The following is a 17329-nucleotide window of genomic DNA, read 5'->3' as shown; positions in this document are numbered from 1 at the left end:
CCCTCTGCCTCCTCCTCTTCTTCCTCTTCTTCCTCTTCTCCCACCTGTCACTCTTTCAAATAAAGTCTCCTTCTTTAGCCTAGGATGGCCTCAAACTCATGGCAATTCTCCTGCCTCAGCTTCCCAAATGCTAGGACTACAGGTGTGGGCCATGATACTGGTTTTTAGATAACGTTTCTGAAATGACAAAATCCTACAGGTGGCGGTTGCCGGGGCGTAGGGACAGGAGGTTGGAGGGACAGTCTCGTGAGGATCCTTGTGATGGACCACACAGTACTTGACTATGATGGGGAACAAAGGAAAGTACCGGTTTTATGCAGGTGATAACACCAGAACTACTCATACACTCATGCACACACATACACATGTATGAGTTTTACCTGTGGGGATTTGACCTGTGCTTCGGGTACCCACTAGACTCTAACGGCGAGGCTCCGATGACCACGGGGCTGGCAGCAATCAGGTGGGAAGCCACGTGGCTTGTTTCCAAGCTCCTCCATATTAGCCATTGTCTTGCTTGGGGCTCTCCTTCTGCTACACTCCACATATCTGCTCCACCTTGAAGTGCAAATAGCTCAGGACACCCCCCACCCCTTTCCCTTCAGACACTGATGTGGCTCAGGTTGGTTTTCAGGCCAGCCTGGGCTTGGTCTTCCACCCTGAACGCTGACCCTTCTGCCATGGCTCATCAAGCCAATGCCAGTTCAGTGACCCCCTCCTGCAGAGAGGGGTTCCATTAGAAACCCTGCAGCCACTGATCATACGATTGGACTTCTTACCGGCCCGGGAGGGTGAGACTGCAGCCATACTTTACAGGCTCCGAAGAACTGGTAGAGGCAGCCACATGAAAATCAAATAAGCTCTCAACAGACTTTCAAGTTTTTTTTTTTCTCTTTTATATTCTGTTCTCTCTTGCGTGGAATGACCACAGAGCACCGTGCCCTTCTGGTCACATGACTTATGAACGGGCATGCCTGGGAAAGCCAGAAGGCCACGCCCATGATTCGGTCCATTAGAAAGAAGGGAGTGGATGGAAAAGCCAGGATGATCCCACCACCTTTCCTCACGTTCGTGGCTGCTTGTTCCAAGAACAGTGATAGTGTGATTAATATAATTCTTGTTTTATAGTCAAGGTCTTTTTCAAGTGTATTTACCTGTCTGTGTGCGCACTTGAGCACATGTGCATATGTATGTGTAGACTAGAAGAGGACACTGGGTATTTCCCTTCATCATGCTCCCCCTTATTTCCTGAGACACGGTCCCTCACTGCTGAGAATGCCTATTTGGTTTGACTCTTTAGCCCTCAAGCTCCTGCCTCTGTCTCCTGAGAACCTAGGATCTAGACATACAATGCCATGCCCAGCTTTTACGTGGGTAGCTATGGGGGACGGGGAGGCAAGTGCCTGAACTCAGGTTCTCTCACCCACCGATGCATCTTCCCGGTTCCTCAGGGCCTTTCTAAGAAAAGAAAGGGCTTTCTTTTTTTTTTTTTTTTGGTTCTTTTTTTTTTTTTTTTTTTTTCGGAGCTGGGGACCGAACCCAGGGCCTTGTGCTTCCTAGTAAGCGCTCTACCACTGAGCTAAATCCCCAGCCCCCCAAGAAAGGGCTTTCTTAAATAGACTAGAAGTGACTGGTAAATACTTGCTCTTCCAACAAGGATTCTAATAAAATGGAGCTGGAGCTGTCTCTGTGGTTTATTGCAGCTTTACACAAAGAGTAACAGGAGGATAACCATCTCCAACAACAGAAAGGTGCACGCTTACTTACACTTCCCATTCCTGGGACATGATAACTGACAAAAGCTACTTAAGGGAGGATGGGCTTATGTTGACTCACAGGACCAGGGTACAGTCTATCACGGTGGGAAGGCACGGCGTCAGGAACATGAGACAGCTGATTCATGCACAGTCTGAAGCTGAGAGTAATGAGTCCTGGTGCTCAAGTGGCTTTTGTAGTGAGAATTTTGTTGTTTTTTTTTTTTAATACAGAAATATTATGGGAATATGTTTTATTTTTAATCCAAGGTGTGGAGCTATGGGGCTGCCTTAAAGTAGGTGACTATGGTTTGCCTCATGCTCTAGCAGGGGCTTGGTTTTGCCAGCTGCAGATCATTTCTGTGCGTGTGTAATGTTTGGAATTCTGGGGACTTTGCAGAGGATGTAGGGTCCCAGAGGTGAGTTATTGTTCATTGTTTGTTGTTGTTTTTTATTGTTGTTTACATTTGTTGATTGTTGTTGTTGATTGTTGTTTTTGGTTGTGGTGGTTGTTGTTGGTTGTAGTGGTTGTTGTTGGTTGTAGTGGTTGTTGGATGTAGTGGTTGTTGTTGGGTGTAATTGATTGTTGTTTGTTGTTATTTATTGTTGTTTACTATTGTTAGTTGTTGCTTGTTGTTGATTGTGGTGGCTGTTTGTTGTTTGTTGGTGGCTGTTTGTTGTTGGTTGTGGTTGTTGTTGGTTGTGATGGTTGTTGCTGGTTGTTGGTTATTGGATATAGTGGTTGTTGTTGGTTGTGTTGGTTGTTGTTGGTTGTTGGTTATTGGATATAGTGGTTGCTGTTGGTTGTTGTTGGTTGTGGTGGTTGTTATTGGTTGGTTGTTGTTGGTTGTGGTGGTTGTTGATTGTGGTGGTTGTTGTTGGTTGTGATGGTTGTTGCTGGTTGTTGGTTATTGGATATAGTGGTTGTTGTTGGTTGTGTTGGTTGTTGTTGGTTGTTGGTTATTGGATATAGTGGTTGCTGTTGGTTGTTGTTGGTTGTGGTGGTTGTTATTGGTTGGTTGTTGTTGGTTGTGGTGGTTGTTGGTTGTTTGTTGTTGTTGTTTGTGGTTGTTGCTGTTGTTTGTTTGTTGGTGTTGGTTGTGGTAGTTGTTGGCTGTTGATTGTTGTTATTGATTGTGGTGGTTGTTGTTGGTTGTGGTGGTTGTTGATTGTGGTGGTTGTTGTTGGTTGTTGGTTGTTGACTGCTGATGGTTGTTGTTTGTCATATAGTCATGTAAGAAGAGAAAAAAAAAGAAATTAGATATTCTTAATGCCTCTAATCAGTCCTTTCCCCTCTATCATTTCTTCTTTCTAATATTAGGGGGTTGAAAGGTTGGAAGAAGAGGGATGGAAAAGGGTAGAAGTAAAAGAACCCACAAAGTAGCAAAAGTCCTGCTTCAGGCTTTTTCCTTTTTATTCAGTCCTGACCTCTGTTCAGGGGACAGGTGCTACCACATTCAGGTTGGATCTTCCTTGCCCAGTTAACACAATAAAGAAGCTCTCTCACAGACAGGCCCAAAAGTTTGTTTCTTTAGGTATCCTAAATGCGGTCCACATTTGACAGTGTCAACAACTACAGTTACTATCCGGAGGTCCTGCCAGTGAAGTCTTTCTTTCTTTTGTTTTTGTTTTGCTTTGTTTTCAAGATAGGATTTCTCTGTGTATCCCTGGCTGTCCTGGAACTTGTGTTGTAGACCAGGCTGGCCTTGAACTCAGAGATCTGCTTGCCTCTGCCTCGAGTGCTAGGATTAAAGGCTCTTGCCGCCATGACCTGCCGTGAAGTCATTTTCACCATGGCCCAATCCTGGTGCTGTCAGACCTGTGGGATGATCTGAATTTTCATCCTCTTGCGTTTTGGCTGGAGTCTGCTTCACTGCATTCCAGCCTGCATCCGGAATAAATAAACCATGCAGGTCCAGGTGCATGTCCACATCAACAGAGGCGCGAGCCAATTCCGTAAAACTTTTCGCATCCAGAATAAGTAAAAAGGGCAGCTTTTGGGGATCTGTAGAGATGATGGCTGATAAGATGACTCCTACAAGAAGACAAAAAACAAAACAAAACAAAAACAAAACAACAACAGAAAAACCAGTTTATTCCCATTTGCAATGCTGAGAGTGTAATCCAGGGCCTTCATGTGCGCTAGATGGCTGCTTTCCCCGTGAGCTTCCTTCTCAGTCCTAAGAGATGCCTAACACTGTTCAAAGCATAGCTTCTACCTGGAGAGGACATTTCTCCCTGTCACCTTTTAACTCATCCTTGATGCAAACAGGAGGGAAGATGACACCTGCCATTCTGTGTTGGCAGAAGAGAAACCCAGACCTCGAATCAGAAAACCTACTCCTGGGAGAGTCGCTTTGCCTCCATGAACCTTCTCTCTTCATATCTGCAGTGAAGATAATTCCCACCAACCCCCAACCTCATGGGTGCTGGAATGATCTGCAGGGTGGATTCTGGGAGCGCATGGCTCATTTTCAAGTGTTTTGAAGAAAGGTTCCTTTTCCTACTGCCCGAAACCTCCGAGGATGGAGAGACCCAGCCACTTCAGGGAGGCTAAGTCATGTGACTCCGTGAAGCAGGGACTTCCTGAATTGCAAAAGCATTGACATATTTGTTTTGTTTTGAGACAGGTCTTGCAACGTAGCCCAGGCTACTCATATCTACCTACCTCCAACTCCCAGATGCTAGGATTCGAAGCCATGTGTTGCCATGTCTGGCTTGCAGTGACATGGAATGAATCCAATCTATCTCCTGGTTATGTTGGTGACCCCTAATTTTTGCCTGTAAATGGGGACATTCTCCGTTCTCTGTGCTCACTTTCAAGTACAGCAGGGTAAGGAAACTTTTCATAAGTGCCCAAGATTCTGCCCGAAGGACCTGGGTTGTTGTAGTTTGAACACAAGTGATGTCAGATTGGCCTGGATTCAAAGCCAACCTCTGCATAGGGAGCTCGTGACTTTGGTCAACTCGTCTCACCCTGAGCCTCCCCTGGATGAAATGAGGACAATGTCACTCCACACCCATGGGGAGAAGGCGTGAGAAGCAGCTGCCCCGCCAAGCCAGGGGCTGGCCTCAGTAGGAGTGGATGCGAACAGTCCCTTGCCTTAGAGATGACAGTGACATGGGATCCCCCTGCCTGTGTGCCAGGCCACAATCAGAAGGAAGTCAAGGCCAGGTGGAAAACCACCCCCTCCCACCTGAGGGAAGAAACCGGCAGTCTCAGTGGGACAGCCTGCCCTCCCCTGCAGGTGTGGGCAGACCCATCCCTGGCTTGGCTGGGCGGTGTCCTTACCCATAGCTTATTACCTTCCCTGGTATCCTCAGGGCTGTGGGCAGGGTATTTTTGAAGCAAAGGGGGTTAAGGCAATTTGACTAAGTGGAAACCTACACCTATCTTGTTCCTGTTGTCCTTTTGAGACCAGGTCTTAGTAGTTCAAATTCTCTGTGTTGTCTGAGAATGATCATAGACCCCTGCTTGTCTTCTGTCTGCCTCCCAAATGTTGAGATCTCAGGCATCCATGCCATGCTCAGCTGACGGTTTGATTTATGATGGGACCTTAGACTACAAGGTCTCTGCTTGGCCTGCAAGGGGCTGAACTTTAAAGGTCATCTGCTTAGGGTAGCTATAATGTCATGTGAGCGAGCCACGATAAAATCTCTGGGTACAGAGGCTCAGGTGAACTTTCATGTCTGGAAATGCTTGGTTGTCAGAAGTTAACTCTACAGGCAAATACACTGGGAAAGGATGGTGGGGAGCTCTGGGGGAGGTCCTAGTGGATTACAGAACCTGGTGGTAGGAGCCCTTGACCTTGCACTCAACATCAGAAGTGAGTGTGGTCTCGGGAAGCTTTTAATGTGGTGGTTTTGCCACAGACATACCTAGACTTCTCATCAGGCAACCCACTGTGGGATGCCCCTGGGTGGCGCCTCTGTTCGATGGGTAATCGTAAGTGTGGTCACATGGGCTCCCTTCTCCCTCTCTTACCATCATCCTCATCCTTCGCACCCGGTGTGGGGACAAACAGAGGCTCTGCAGGCCAGCAGCTCTCCTCGGACCACTTTAAGGAGGACTTGGTGAGAACGTCATATTTTAGTATCTGTATACACAGAGAAGAGAAAGATGAGATCCTGTGTCTGCAAGCACCATGACTCCCTAGAAGCAGAAGGGCATGGAGGCCTCTGAGGGGAGAGTCAGCCCTCACACCTACACTTGTGACGTCACCCCCAAGTGACATCTGACCCAGGCAGCAGAGCCCCAAGAAGGGAAGAGTCAAACTTCCTCCCCCAAAATCAACACAGATCTCCTGGCTTACCGAAGGCTAGGACGCCAGAGTCCTGAAACTTTCTGGTATTTGGCACTATCTCACAATGTTTTACATTATATAATTAAGGTGTTTAATGCCACTAATTAAAACATGATACAACTCTTTTGTTACTTTAAAATTAAAAGCTCTGGACTAAGACTAGAGCTGGATGGTAGAACACCCAGAACCCAGAGCCCAGAACACCGGAGGTTGTGATTTGAGTCCCAGCTTCCCAAACAAAAAAACAAAGCAAAACAACAAATAAAAGAGGGAAATTCCCATGGGCTCTCATGGGCTTGTTCCTGTAAAGTATAGAATTCATGGGCGTGGCTTGGGGCTTCTCTCTGTGTCTATCTCCGTCTCTGTCTCTCTCTCTTTCTGTGTGTGTGTGTGTGTGTGTTCACCTTAATTTTTTTGCTTTCAATCTTTTCCATTTAGAAATTTAAATAATTTGAAATTTATTGTCTTATTTTTTTCCTCTCTGCATCTTTAGAGGGGGGGGGGGTGGGTGGGGCATGCATCATTGCAACACTGCGCCATACCACAGCATGCATGTGGCAGCCAGAGGGCAGGAATTGGTTTTCTCCCTCTACCGTGTGGGTTCCCGGTATCAAACTCAGGTAGCCAAGCTTGACAGCACATCCCTCACCGCCTGAGTCATCTCGTCAGCTCCACATTTTCAAATGTCAATACAAATGTTGGTCTCAAAGAAAAACAGTGTCTGGCCAGCGCTTTGGACAGCACTGGACTATGTTAATATGGACAGTTAGCTATTTAGAAAACAAAACTAATTCTGCAAGTTCCTGTGACATCTGCTTGCTGGAGAAGGTGAGGCAGCTGCTTGGGACAGCATTCCCCGCTGATCGCTTCTTCCTCAGAGCCCAGCACAGTGTCACATTGTCAGGGCTCCCTACGTACAAATGGGAGCAGAACTCTTACTTCAGGACTATCCCCCCAGACTTCTCTCCTGTATCCCCTACCCCAGTGTTAAGCCCTGAGGAGTCTGCTTTGCAGACATTAAGTTGGGTCTGGAGAAGGCCAGTCTGCCTGCATAGAGATACCCAGGATACAGGAATCTGTACCTTGGTTGGGACTGGACTCCATTGTACTTCAGCAGCAAAGATGTAGCGATATGGCTTCCCGTTGTGAGCATAATTTATCCGAGGGAGCTCTAGGCCTGAAGAGGAGAACACTAGTGAAATCCCATCATTGGTTCGGGGAGCTTCCCTTTTCGTGCCAAATGGCCTCATTCCATAGGAACGGTTCCCAAGTACCACCCTAGCCTTGATTCAGACCCAGATGACATCAAAGGTGGTCACAGGTAGGGAGGGACCTCTGATAATGATGCTGTCCCTGCCGGAAGGTTCAGGAGTGAGTGCCGTAGACCAGAGGGCTTTAAATGCTTAAGTGCCTGTAATTATCTACGATAGAAATCAGAGAATTACAGATTTAAATCAGAGGCTACTGCAGTTTTTAAGAGGCTAAAACGTGGTGTTTGAGTGTATGTGAGCACACCTGGGTATGAAAAAAGGCTCCATAAGCCACGGGGATGAGTGTTAACGCACAATATAAAATAAATGTGATGCTTGGGATGGAGCAGGCACTAGGGGACACTGAGGCAACAGTATCGCCGGAAGTTCAAAGCCAGCCTGGGCTACAGAATGAGACTCTTCTTTAAGTGAATAAAATAAATTCAGGGAATCCTACTATAGTCTTTATAAAAAGGATTTTCATATCATGGGAAGTGTCCATATGGTAAGGTAAGTGCAAATAGGACGGTCACAGAGTGTGTCCATTGTGTCCCAAAGAGAAAGTTTAGAAGCAATGCTGGGTGGGGTCAGCACTGCCTGCCCTCTGACCCTCCATCCTGCAGCATTCATTACTTCTATTACCCTTTGCCTAGTCAGTGTTCTTGTTTTTTTGTTTGTTTGTTTGTTTGTTTGTTTCAAGATAAGATCCCTTAAAGCCTTTGCTGGCTACTTTGTAGTTAAAGAATAACCTTAGGTTCCCTTCCCCACCCTCATCTCCCAAGAGTTGAGATTACAGGCATACAACTTTTGTTTGTTTGCTTGTTTGTTTGAGACACTATGTGACTCAGGCTAACCTAGTACTCACAGCAATCCTCCTGCCTCAGCCCCCTGATGCTGGCATGACAGGCATGCCCCACTACACCTAGCTTCACTGTACGCATAGGAGTATGAAATACAGATTTGTCTACAAAGGGCTTTGTGTCACACCCTATGGTCCACTGGGCACAGAAACTCAGCCTTGTGGGACAGGAACACCTCCCGGAGAGCTTTTGGCTGGCTCTGGTGTAGGGTGAGGGCTATTTGGAATCCAGGGATGTTTCTGAGCATTCTCCAGTTACAGCACTGCTCAACCACAAAGACCTGCCCCGCGTGTCATCAAGGCTGAGGAACATGGCCCCATGGGTGTGGCTCCTGTCTTGTGGTTTGACATTCTGTATTATAGATCAGCATCTCTAAGGCCAGTGGACCAAGAACGTCCACGTTGTAGGAATTGTGACAGTGCAGAGGAAGACAAAGGAGACTATGATGTCTGTTTAATATATCACAGCCATTCGCATACATCAATTGTGCATGTCATCTATCCAAGGACCAGAAATGTTGAAAGCTATTTTTTTTTTCGGAGCTGGGGACCGAACCCGGGGCCTTGCGCTTGCTAGGCAAGCGCTCTACCGCTGAGCTAAATCCCCAACCCTGAAAGCTATTTTAAAAGTTTCCCAAATTCTTTTTCCTGGGGTTCCAAGAATCTTCTCTGCCTATTCCTGTCCCTTCATGGAAGGGAAATATCACTGAGATGGGCTTTATGACACTCGTGAGAAAAGATGTACCTTACCTTCGTAGAGGACCTCAGGCTGGCAGTAGACATGGTCGTCCTTCTCCTTCAGGGCAGTTGCTGTTGTAGATGACACCTTGACTAAATTCGAGCCCACTTCTGCATCCTGAAAAGAATAAATTAAAAGAAAAACAACAACAACAAAAAGAAAAGGTTATTTCCAGGGGTTGGGGATTTAGCTCAGTGGTTAGAGCGCTTGCCTAGGAAGCGCAAGGCCCTGGGTTCGGTCCCCAGCTCCGAAAAAAAAAAAAAAAAAAAAAGAAAAGGTTATTCCCACAAACCCTTGCTTTACCATAGCCATTTGAACAGAGTTTCAAAGCGTATCACTTTGCTTGGCCTCTCAGTAACCACAGGAAGCAGCTATTTCATTGCTGTTATTGTCAGTTGGAAATAATGAGGCCGGAGGCTGGAGAGATGGCCCAGCTTTCCAGAGGTTCTGGGTTCGAATCCTAGCACCACAAGGTAGCTCACAAAAGTCTGTTAATTCTAATCCCAGGGAATCTAATGCCTCTCCTGGCCTCCAAGAGGCACTGCACATAGAAGTGAACAGACGAAAATACATAGCACATGTACACATTCAATAAATACATTTAAAAACACAGCCATGCCGGGGTTGGGGATTTAGCTCAGTGGTAGAGCGCTTGCCTAGCAAGTGCAAGGCCCTGGGTTCGGTCCTCAGCTCCGGAAAAAAACAAACAAACAAACAAACAAACAAACAAAAAAATCCACAGCCATCCCTTAAACAGTAATGAGGATTGGCAATAGGAACAGATTGTCCCAAGGCCACACAGCGGGTGGGAGGTACAGTCAGGACCTATCTAGGCTCTGAATGCTTCAAAGAGTAAGGTGTCCCCTTTTAAATGCTGGGTGATCCCTTGTAATCAGCTGTTCTCATCATTCAACGGACGCTTGTAGAGTCTATCATAACACGCGTGCTTAGGATGTAATAGTGAGAGGAAGCCTCAGAACAAATTGTACGTGTGGTCTGAGCTCAACCACATTTGCTCATACAGTACACGGGGACAAGAATGTGAGAAATCATACAGACACGAACAACATAGCAGATAGTGGAAACTTCCCTATTTACCACATACTTAAGCATGGGACTTGGGGCAAGAAGTTAGCTTCTCTGTGGTTCAGTTTCCTTCTTTGTATAAGGAAGATAATAGTATGCACGTCTTTGGCAGATTGCAAGGATTAAATGACATCACCTGCCAAATGGTTTGCAGGAGGACCTTGACAAACACTTTGCTTGATGATGACATCTTTGCAGCTACACAGCAGGTCTATGCTATAGCACTGACTCTCAGAGGATTCATTCCAAGCCCTTGGTGATGTCCTGAAACTCAGATAACACTGAATACTTTGTGTAAGTGTTGCAAGCCACAGCAGCTCATCGATCTGATACTTGAGCCAACTGCAGAATGACTAAGAGGTGAGCAGCGTATATAGAATGGATACATTGTACAAAACGACCGGTCCAGTTCTGAGGAAGTCCAGTTCCGAGGAAGTCTGAGTTCTTGGACTGCTAATCAGAACAGCATGCAATTTTACACCTAAGACTGGTTTCTTTAGCTAGGCAATGGCTGTATGTTTAATTCCAATGCTCCCAGAGGCAGAGGCAGAGGCAGGCAGATCTCTGAGGAGTTCCAGCACAGACAAGGCTACACAGAGAATCCCGGTCTCAGAAAAACAAAACAAAAAAACAAGAACAACAACAACAACAACAACAAAAAAAAAAACCCCAAAACAAAATCACATTTCTTTAGAGGTGAGTCTTTCACTGAACACTTTTGGAGCTCTCTTGATTCTAAGTCACTGCATGGGTGGAACGTGAAGCCAAAAGAGGGGATAATTGTATATTATTAATTATTATAATAATTTCCTCATATAATTTCATATAATTTCACATTTCCTCCATCCAATTTTTTTTTTGTTCTTTTTTTCGGAGCTGGGGATCGAACCCAGGGCCTTGCGCTTGCTAGGCAAGTGCTCTACCACTGAGCTAAATCCCCAACCCCTAAAAATAATTTTTAACATTAAAAACAGTTGGCTTCTTCTCTTGGCACATGTGTATGTGTCTGGTGTGTGTATGTTTACCAGAGGTTGGCCTTTGATGTTTTCCTCAGTTACTGCCCTTTTTTTTTTTTAATGCAAGTTCTTAGTCTGTCTTCTTGGAAATCTGCACCATCCCAGCAGAAGGAATCACTCAGAATTTCTACTCCGTTTTGCTTTTCGCCAGCACCTGCATTGGCCTCGGCTCTCCCCAGCCCCCCATCTTCCTCATCCAGTTCCTGCATTCCTTTCATTGTTTCCTGGAAGTCTTCCTCTAGTAAAGACCAAGTCTTGCAAGTCTGTGTTTAGCCTCACTTTCCCTCGCAGAAGCCAAAGACTCAAGGATGACTCAAAGCCAGCTGTCCTGCCACCAAGTGGGTTCTGAATTCAAATACAAAGATGCCATCTGGCGCCATCTTGGACTTTGTGGCTAGCTCTTCCTGTATGCCTGTCTTTGGTACTGTTGCTTTTCCCCGGGCGGTGAAGATCATCACTGACTGTGTGTTTCCTCTGAAGCAAACTGTTAGTCACGAACTTCCTGGGAGAACAGTTAGACTGGTACTGTGTCATCCATGATGGTGGGTCCTTGAACAGTTAAGGAAAAAGAGAGGACTCCACTGTTTTATTTTATTTTACATTTGTTGAGACAGGGTCTCTTACTGAACTTGGGGTTCACCTCTCTGCCGCTGAGATTACAGGTACTCGATGCCATGCTTTTATTTCACATGGATGCTGGAGATGGGTCCTTGTAGCTGAATAGCCAGCACTTTATAGACCGAGCCACCTCTCCAACCTGCTACGACCCCCGCCCTACAACAACCTATCTTAATGAGAGCATCTTGTCTGCTGAGAAAGCTGAGAAAGAGGGCAAGCGACCACTTCACGGTAGCTGAATTGAAGGGCTTCTTAGAGATTATTCATCTAGTTCGATCCTCTGATCGTTAGAAGAGGAAGCTGATTTCCAGAGATGGAAAGTGACACATCAAAAGTCACACAAGAGGGTCTGGAGAGATGGCTCAGTGGTTAAGAGCACTGACTGCTCTTCCAGAGGTCCTGAGTTCAAATCCCAGCAACCACATGGTGGCTCACAACCATCTGTAATGAGATCTGATGCCCTCTTCTGGTGTATCTGAAGACAGCGACAGTGTACTCATACATAATAAATAAATACATCTTTAAAAAAAAAAAAAAGTCACACAAGAGAAGCAGAACCTGGGCCCATGGCTTCATACTGAGATTCTCCCAGAAGCAAGAACGTTTGGACAGAGGGCAGAGCGAGGGGTCCTTTCCCATCCTGTAGGTTTTAGCTCAAACATCTCCTTCCTAAACCACTCGGTCCGAATCTGCTGAGCCCGTGAGGCAGCAGTCCTGGGCTGTAATTATTTCATTTGGGAAGCTTCTTTTTCCTTCTTTGTGGTCAGTTTCTCCAGGATGTCAGAGACCATTTCTCTGGGTGCAAGACATGTGGCAACCAGGAAGTGAATTCATGATTTAATAAGCTTTTCTCCAGTTTCAGTGGTCAGGGACCAAGAATGTATCTGCTTTGCAGTTTGGCTGGCGAGCCCAATGGAAGCAAGTCTGTGAACCAAGTAGCCCTGTGCTGGGCTCACTATAGGAGCTCATCTTGTGCCCGAACCTCACCGGGTAACGCCCCTTCCCCGCCCAAGGCAGGTCCAGCCTTGATCCACAGGGAGTTGGTCTACAGACACTCTTTTAGCTCCAGCCTGAAACTGGTCAGACTGGTTAAGGGATAAACTTTTAATTTTCCACACACAGCAATAACCTAACATGACTCGGCTGCTTTTAGCAGCCAAGCCCTGCTCAGCATTGAAAAGAAATCAGCAAGAAATCGGGGGGGGGGGGTGGATAAAAGATGCCACAGGCGAGCCTTGCAGTCCTGGTGCCAGAGGGAACTTCCGGGGCTTAAGAAGAGAGCTCAGATATCTGCCCATCTGCTGCCAAGGAAAACCCAGCTTCTGCGTGGAACCAGAATTCTGAACTTGCTATGTGAGCTTGAAAAGACCCTTGACCCCACTGGGTGGGTCTCCCTATCTGTAAATGGGGTGCTGGGTGAAGCACAGTGGTTTCTGCCTGATCTTGGAAAGTTATGATTGTGTAAGGATCTGGTCCCAGGCCAGAGGCATCATTGTTCACAGACACAAATTCAAATCCTGACCTAATCCCAGTGGTAAGTCTTTGATGTTGGGCGAGCTACTTTCCCTCTCAACTGGAGACTCTGGGATAAAGAGTAACTCGGAGGGGAGGGTTGCAGTGTGAACTGGCAAAAGAGTTAACAGTTCTTAAAAGTTGCACGGCCTGGAGCAATAGCCCCAGTTGAGGCCCACGGGCCCTATGCCCAAGTGCAGCAGGCTAATTAAGTCGACCAAATCACTCTCCTACCCAGACGCATGGGCTTTTATCCTCTGGAACTGCTCTGTCAAATCGCTAGGGCCAAAACCAGCCTATTTTAATGGTAGCAGCTCCTCTTTTCTTTCTGGAGAGAAGAGAAAGTCTACTGTGTTTCTGTAGTTGGCTCCATCCCTCGGTCTGCGTAGCAAAGGGAGCTTCAGAGAGCAGAGAGGAACCGAGTGTGGACACCGAGACTTTAAAAAAGGATCAAGTGAGATGGAAATTTCCTTGGCCCTAATGAAGCCACATCTCCCATGCTCCACCACCACACTCTCGGTTGGCAGCTACTGGGACGGACTGGGAGAACATTCCAGCAGCACAGCAGGTTCTGTCTCAAAGGGTGTCCTGGAAGGGATATGGGTTGAAAAGTCTGGGACCCCTTAGTTCTCAGCCAGATGAAATGGTCAGTGAACATTTCTCACTCCAGGCTTTACCTGGAGCTATGCAGATGCCCCACCCAGCACCCTAAGTCCCAGCCAGCCCCAGATACCACACAGACACACTAGCAATGCATTTCATTCTTAGTGGAACAGAGGCAGCCTCTCAAACAGGGAGGTAGACCAGTTCTCCAAAGCATGGGTAGGTGTGATGGAGAGATACTTTTCTTGGCAGACATGACCCTTTGGCCCTTCAAATTTCTCCTCTCAGGGAGAAGGAGCCATGCTGGAGACAGAAGGGATAAATAGAAGCCTCTAAAGTGACAGTCTCGGAGAAGGGCATCCTGTTGCCAAAGTCTCAGAGCAGAAAAGCCATTTAACACGGAGCCCAGCACTCAGCCCGCGTCCATAGATACTGCTTTCCCTCAGCATGTGTTCATCTTTGCCTTTGGAGACGAACCCCAAATCTGCTGGTCTAGAGTCCAAAGCTACCTCGTCTCGGTCTAGCATGCCTCCTCCTGTGACAGTCTGTGATCCATGACAGTGAATTCTCACAAACCTACCTCTAACATGCCATGGCGCCCTTCAGGACGAGGGCAGGGCGGCTGCCCCACTGTCTGGACATGCCTAGGTTCCTCCCTGCCACTCCTCCACCCCTACATAGCCCCACCTCAGGTGCCCGCAGCACTCCATAAACAGCACGGGTGTTAGGGGCCCTTCCATGCTGCCTTCCTTTGACCCCAGCTGGTCTGAGCAACACAGGTAATCATGAGGGCCTAGACCTTTGAGAATAATCTCCCACCATCTGCGCTGGCTGTAAAGCAGTGCTCCCCAGGACATGGTATGATGCTAACAGGAGAGTTGTGACCTCTTAGAGACTTAGCTTCATGTTTTCCATTCATTCATTCATTCACTCATTCATTCATTCACGCATTCATTCATTCATTCACTCATTCATTCACTCATTCATTCACTCGCTCACTCACTCACTCATTCATTCACTCACTCATTCATTCACTCATTCATTCATTCACTCACTCACTCATTCACTCATTCATTCACTCATTCATTCATTCATTCATTCATTCATTCATTCGTGTATGCATTCATTCCCCACATTGAAGAGTTTTTAAATACAATGATGGCTCACTGCAAGACAGTGTCCCTGCTGTTGGTATCAGGAATTGCCTTTTCCTCCAACAGCAACCACGGTTGGTCACTGTTGCCATGGCAATGGCCATACATTCCCAGTATTCCTTTGGTTCAGTTCCCACCTCCATCTGGGAATAGTTACGTCACATTCCAAATAAAGGGCAGACTTCCTCTGCCCTCCTTCTCTTTCTCTTCTTTCTCTCACCCCTTCCCCTTGTCTCGTTCTCCCATTAAATCTCTCCATGTGGAACCATGTTGGTTTGCTGTGCTCCATCTGGACCAGCACGGGGTAATATTTAATTAACAACGAGATTTTAATAACAATACCTGCCTTTGAGGAGTCTGTGTTTCAGCCGCAAGAGGGGACCAAATAAGCTTGTTGTACCAGAGGTGGGTGTCACCCTAGAGGGTGCCACAGTGTACACACACCTCTGACAGGGGAGGGAGTGGTAAACACAGAGACCAGAAAATGAAGACCTTTCTAAGCCCAGAGAGCCTGTCAGCATGCACCGCAATCCCTCGGGATGCTCTGTGTCCAGGGAGTGCGGGAGATGACTCCAAATGCAACTGGGGACATTAGGCAGGACTCCAGGATGGGTCACAGGGGCAGGTAGAGGGGTCATTGATGGTCAAATGCCCCCAAGTAGAGGGCATTTAAGAAGGGAGGACTTTCCCGGCTAGGACAGAACTGGGCTCTTGGAGCAGGGTGTGTGTGTGTGTGTGTGTGTGTGTGTGTGTGTGTGTGTGTGTGTGTGTCTGTGTGTGTGTCCACCTATCCAAGTTTCCCATTTGTATGTCCAGGCAGCTGAGTGACTTGAAAGCGAAGAAGCCATCTTTAAGGGACAATAAACAACAATTAGCCAGCGTGGCCAGAGCCGCCCATCCAAGGGTTTGCTCGCCCTTGCTGATTTCAAAGCACCTGGTGGTTACAAGGCGGCCTTTAAAGGCACACAGACAGCCCATTCAAGCTTGCTTCTGAGGAAGTAACCCTTCCCCCATGCGATCAAAGGGCGTCAAACCTTAAGTGGGGGTAGGGAGGGAGCCTGTCCCTCTTCCTGCATCAGCCCTGGGCTGAGTTCAGCCTTGTGACTCATGCCTTGTGTGCTCTGTGACACCCTGTTCTTCCTAGACCAGAAGAAAAACCTCAGTGCTGAATTGTGGGGCTGTCCCAGTATAAGGGGTGCAGAGGCCAGGGCTGGGGGTGATTTTATGGGGTGCCGGTTATCACTTAGTCGCCCTCATGAGGGCAGGAAGCTAATGCCTTAAGTCCTATAAGTCCCCCCACATCCTAGTATTTTTAGTAAAACTGAATCAATTGAACCTAGGGCTTCATGTTTGCTAGGCAAACATGATACCATTGAACTATCCTGTAGTCCTGTCCTGGTTTTTAGATCTTATTTTTATCTTGAGGCAGGGTGTCACTAAGTTGCCAGGTTGGCGTTAAAATATTCAGGTCTCCTACTCCAGCCTCCTGGGTAGTTGGCCTTGTAAACCAGAACAGTGAGACCAGCTCGCCTGCTTCTTCCTTTCCTTCCTTCATTTCTTCCTTTTTTTTTTAAAAGCTTTATTTACTTTTATTTTATGTGCATTGGTGTTTTGCCTGCATGTGTGTCTGTGTGACGGTACCAGATCCCCTGGAACTGGAGTTCTATACAGTTGTGAGCTGCCTTGTGGGTGCTGGGAATTGAACTTGGGTCCTTTGGAAGAGCAGCCAATGCTCTCAACTGCTGAGCTATCTTTCCAGCCCCTCCCTCCCTCCCTCCCTCCCTCCCTCCCTCCCTTCCTTCCTTCCTTCCTTCCTTCCTTCCTTCCTACCTGAGCTATCTTTCTAGCCTCTTTCTTCCTTCCTTTTTTCAAACAATCACAACAACAACAACAACAACAACAGTTAAGGTCTCACCAGGCATCCTACCGACCTGGCCGTTACTTGCAGATCTCCTGCCTTAGATTCCTGAGTGCTGGGATTGTAGGCATATGCCAACATGCCCAACTGGTTGATTCCTTTCTTTCTTCAAGGTCACATTAGGGATTAAACCCAGAGTCTCAATGTACTAAGCCTTCTTTCTACCCCTGACTTATACTCCTGTTCTGGGTAGTCTGATAGCAACTTGATACAAACCAGAGTCATCTGAAAGAAGGGAACCTCCGTTGAGAACATGCCTCCAGAAGATCTGGCTGTAAGGCTTTTTCTTAATTAGTGGTTGATGGAGGAGGGCCCAGATCATTGAGGGTGGTGACACCCCTGGGATGGTGGTCTGAGTTCTATAAGAAAGCTGACTAGGAGGCTGGAGAGATGGCTCAGCGGTTAAGAGCACTGGCTCATCTTCCAGAGGTCCTGAGTTCAGTTCCCAGAAACCACATGGTGGCTCACAACCATCTGTAATGGGATCTGACGTCCTCTTCTGGCAAGCAGGTACAT

General features: G+C 47.1%; 1 protein-coding gene and 1 pseudogene across 2 annotated transcripts in view; both read right to left on the bottom strand.

The window, feature by feature from the left end:
• Positions 1-3139: 3139 nt before the first annotated feature.
• Positions 3140-17329, bottom strand: part of Bco1 (beta-carotene oxygenase 1) — a 36863-nt gene continuing 22673 nt past the window's right edge. Inside the window, exons 5-8 of one of the 2 annotated variants that reach the window (XM_039097426.2) lie at positions 8918-9023; positions 7141-7235; positions 5740-5851; positions 3140-3789 (exon numbers count right to left, since the gene is read on the bottom strand). In XM_039097426.2, the coding sequence (XP_038953354.1) occupies positions 3503-3789; positions 5740-5851; positions 7141-7235; positions 8918-9023 (600 nt within the window). In that variant the 3' untranslated portion in view covers positions 3140-3502. The remainder of the gene's footprint in view (positions 3790-5739; positions 5852-7140; positions 7236-8917; positions 9024-17329) is intronic. The other variant, NM_053648.3, reaches the window with a different exon arrangement.
• LOC134483652 (small ribosomal subunit protein eS24-like) lies at positions 10812-16640 on the bottom strand (annotated as a pseudogene).

This window comes from Rattus norvegicus, chromosome 19 (genome assembly GCF_036323735.1).
Source record: "Rattus norvegicus strain BN/NHsdMcwi chromosome 19, GRCr8, whole genome shotgun sequence".
Taxonomy (NCBI): Eukaryota; Metazoa; Chordata; class Mammalia; order Rodentia; family Muridae; genus Rattus; species Rattus norvegicus.
Note: the sequence above shows the minus strand (reverse complement) of the source record. Positions and strands in the feature narration are given on the sequence as shown.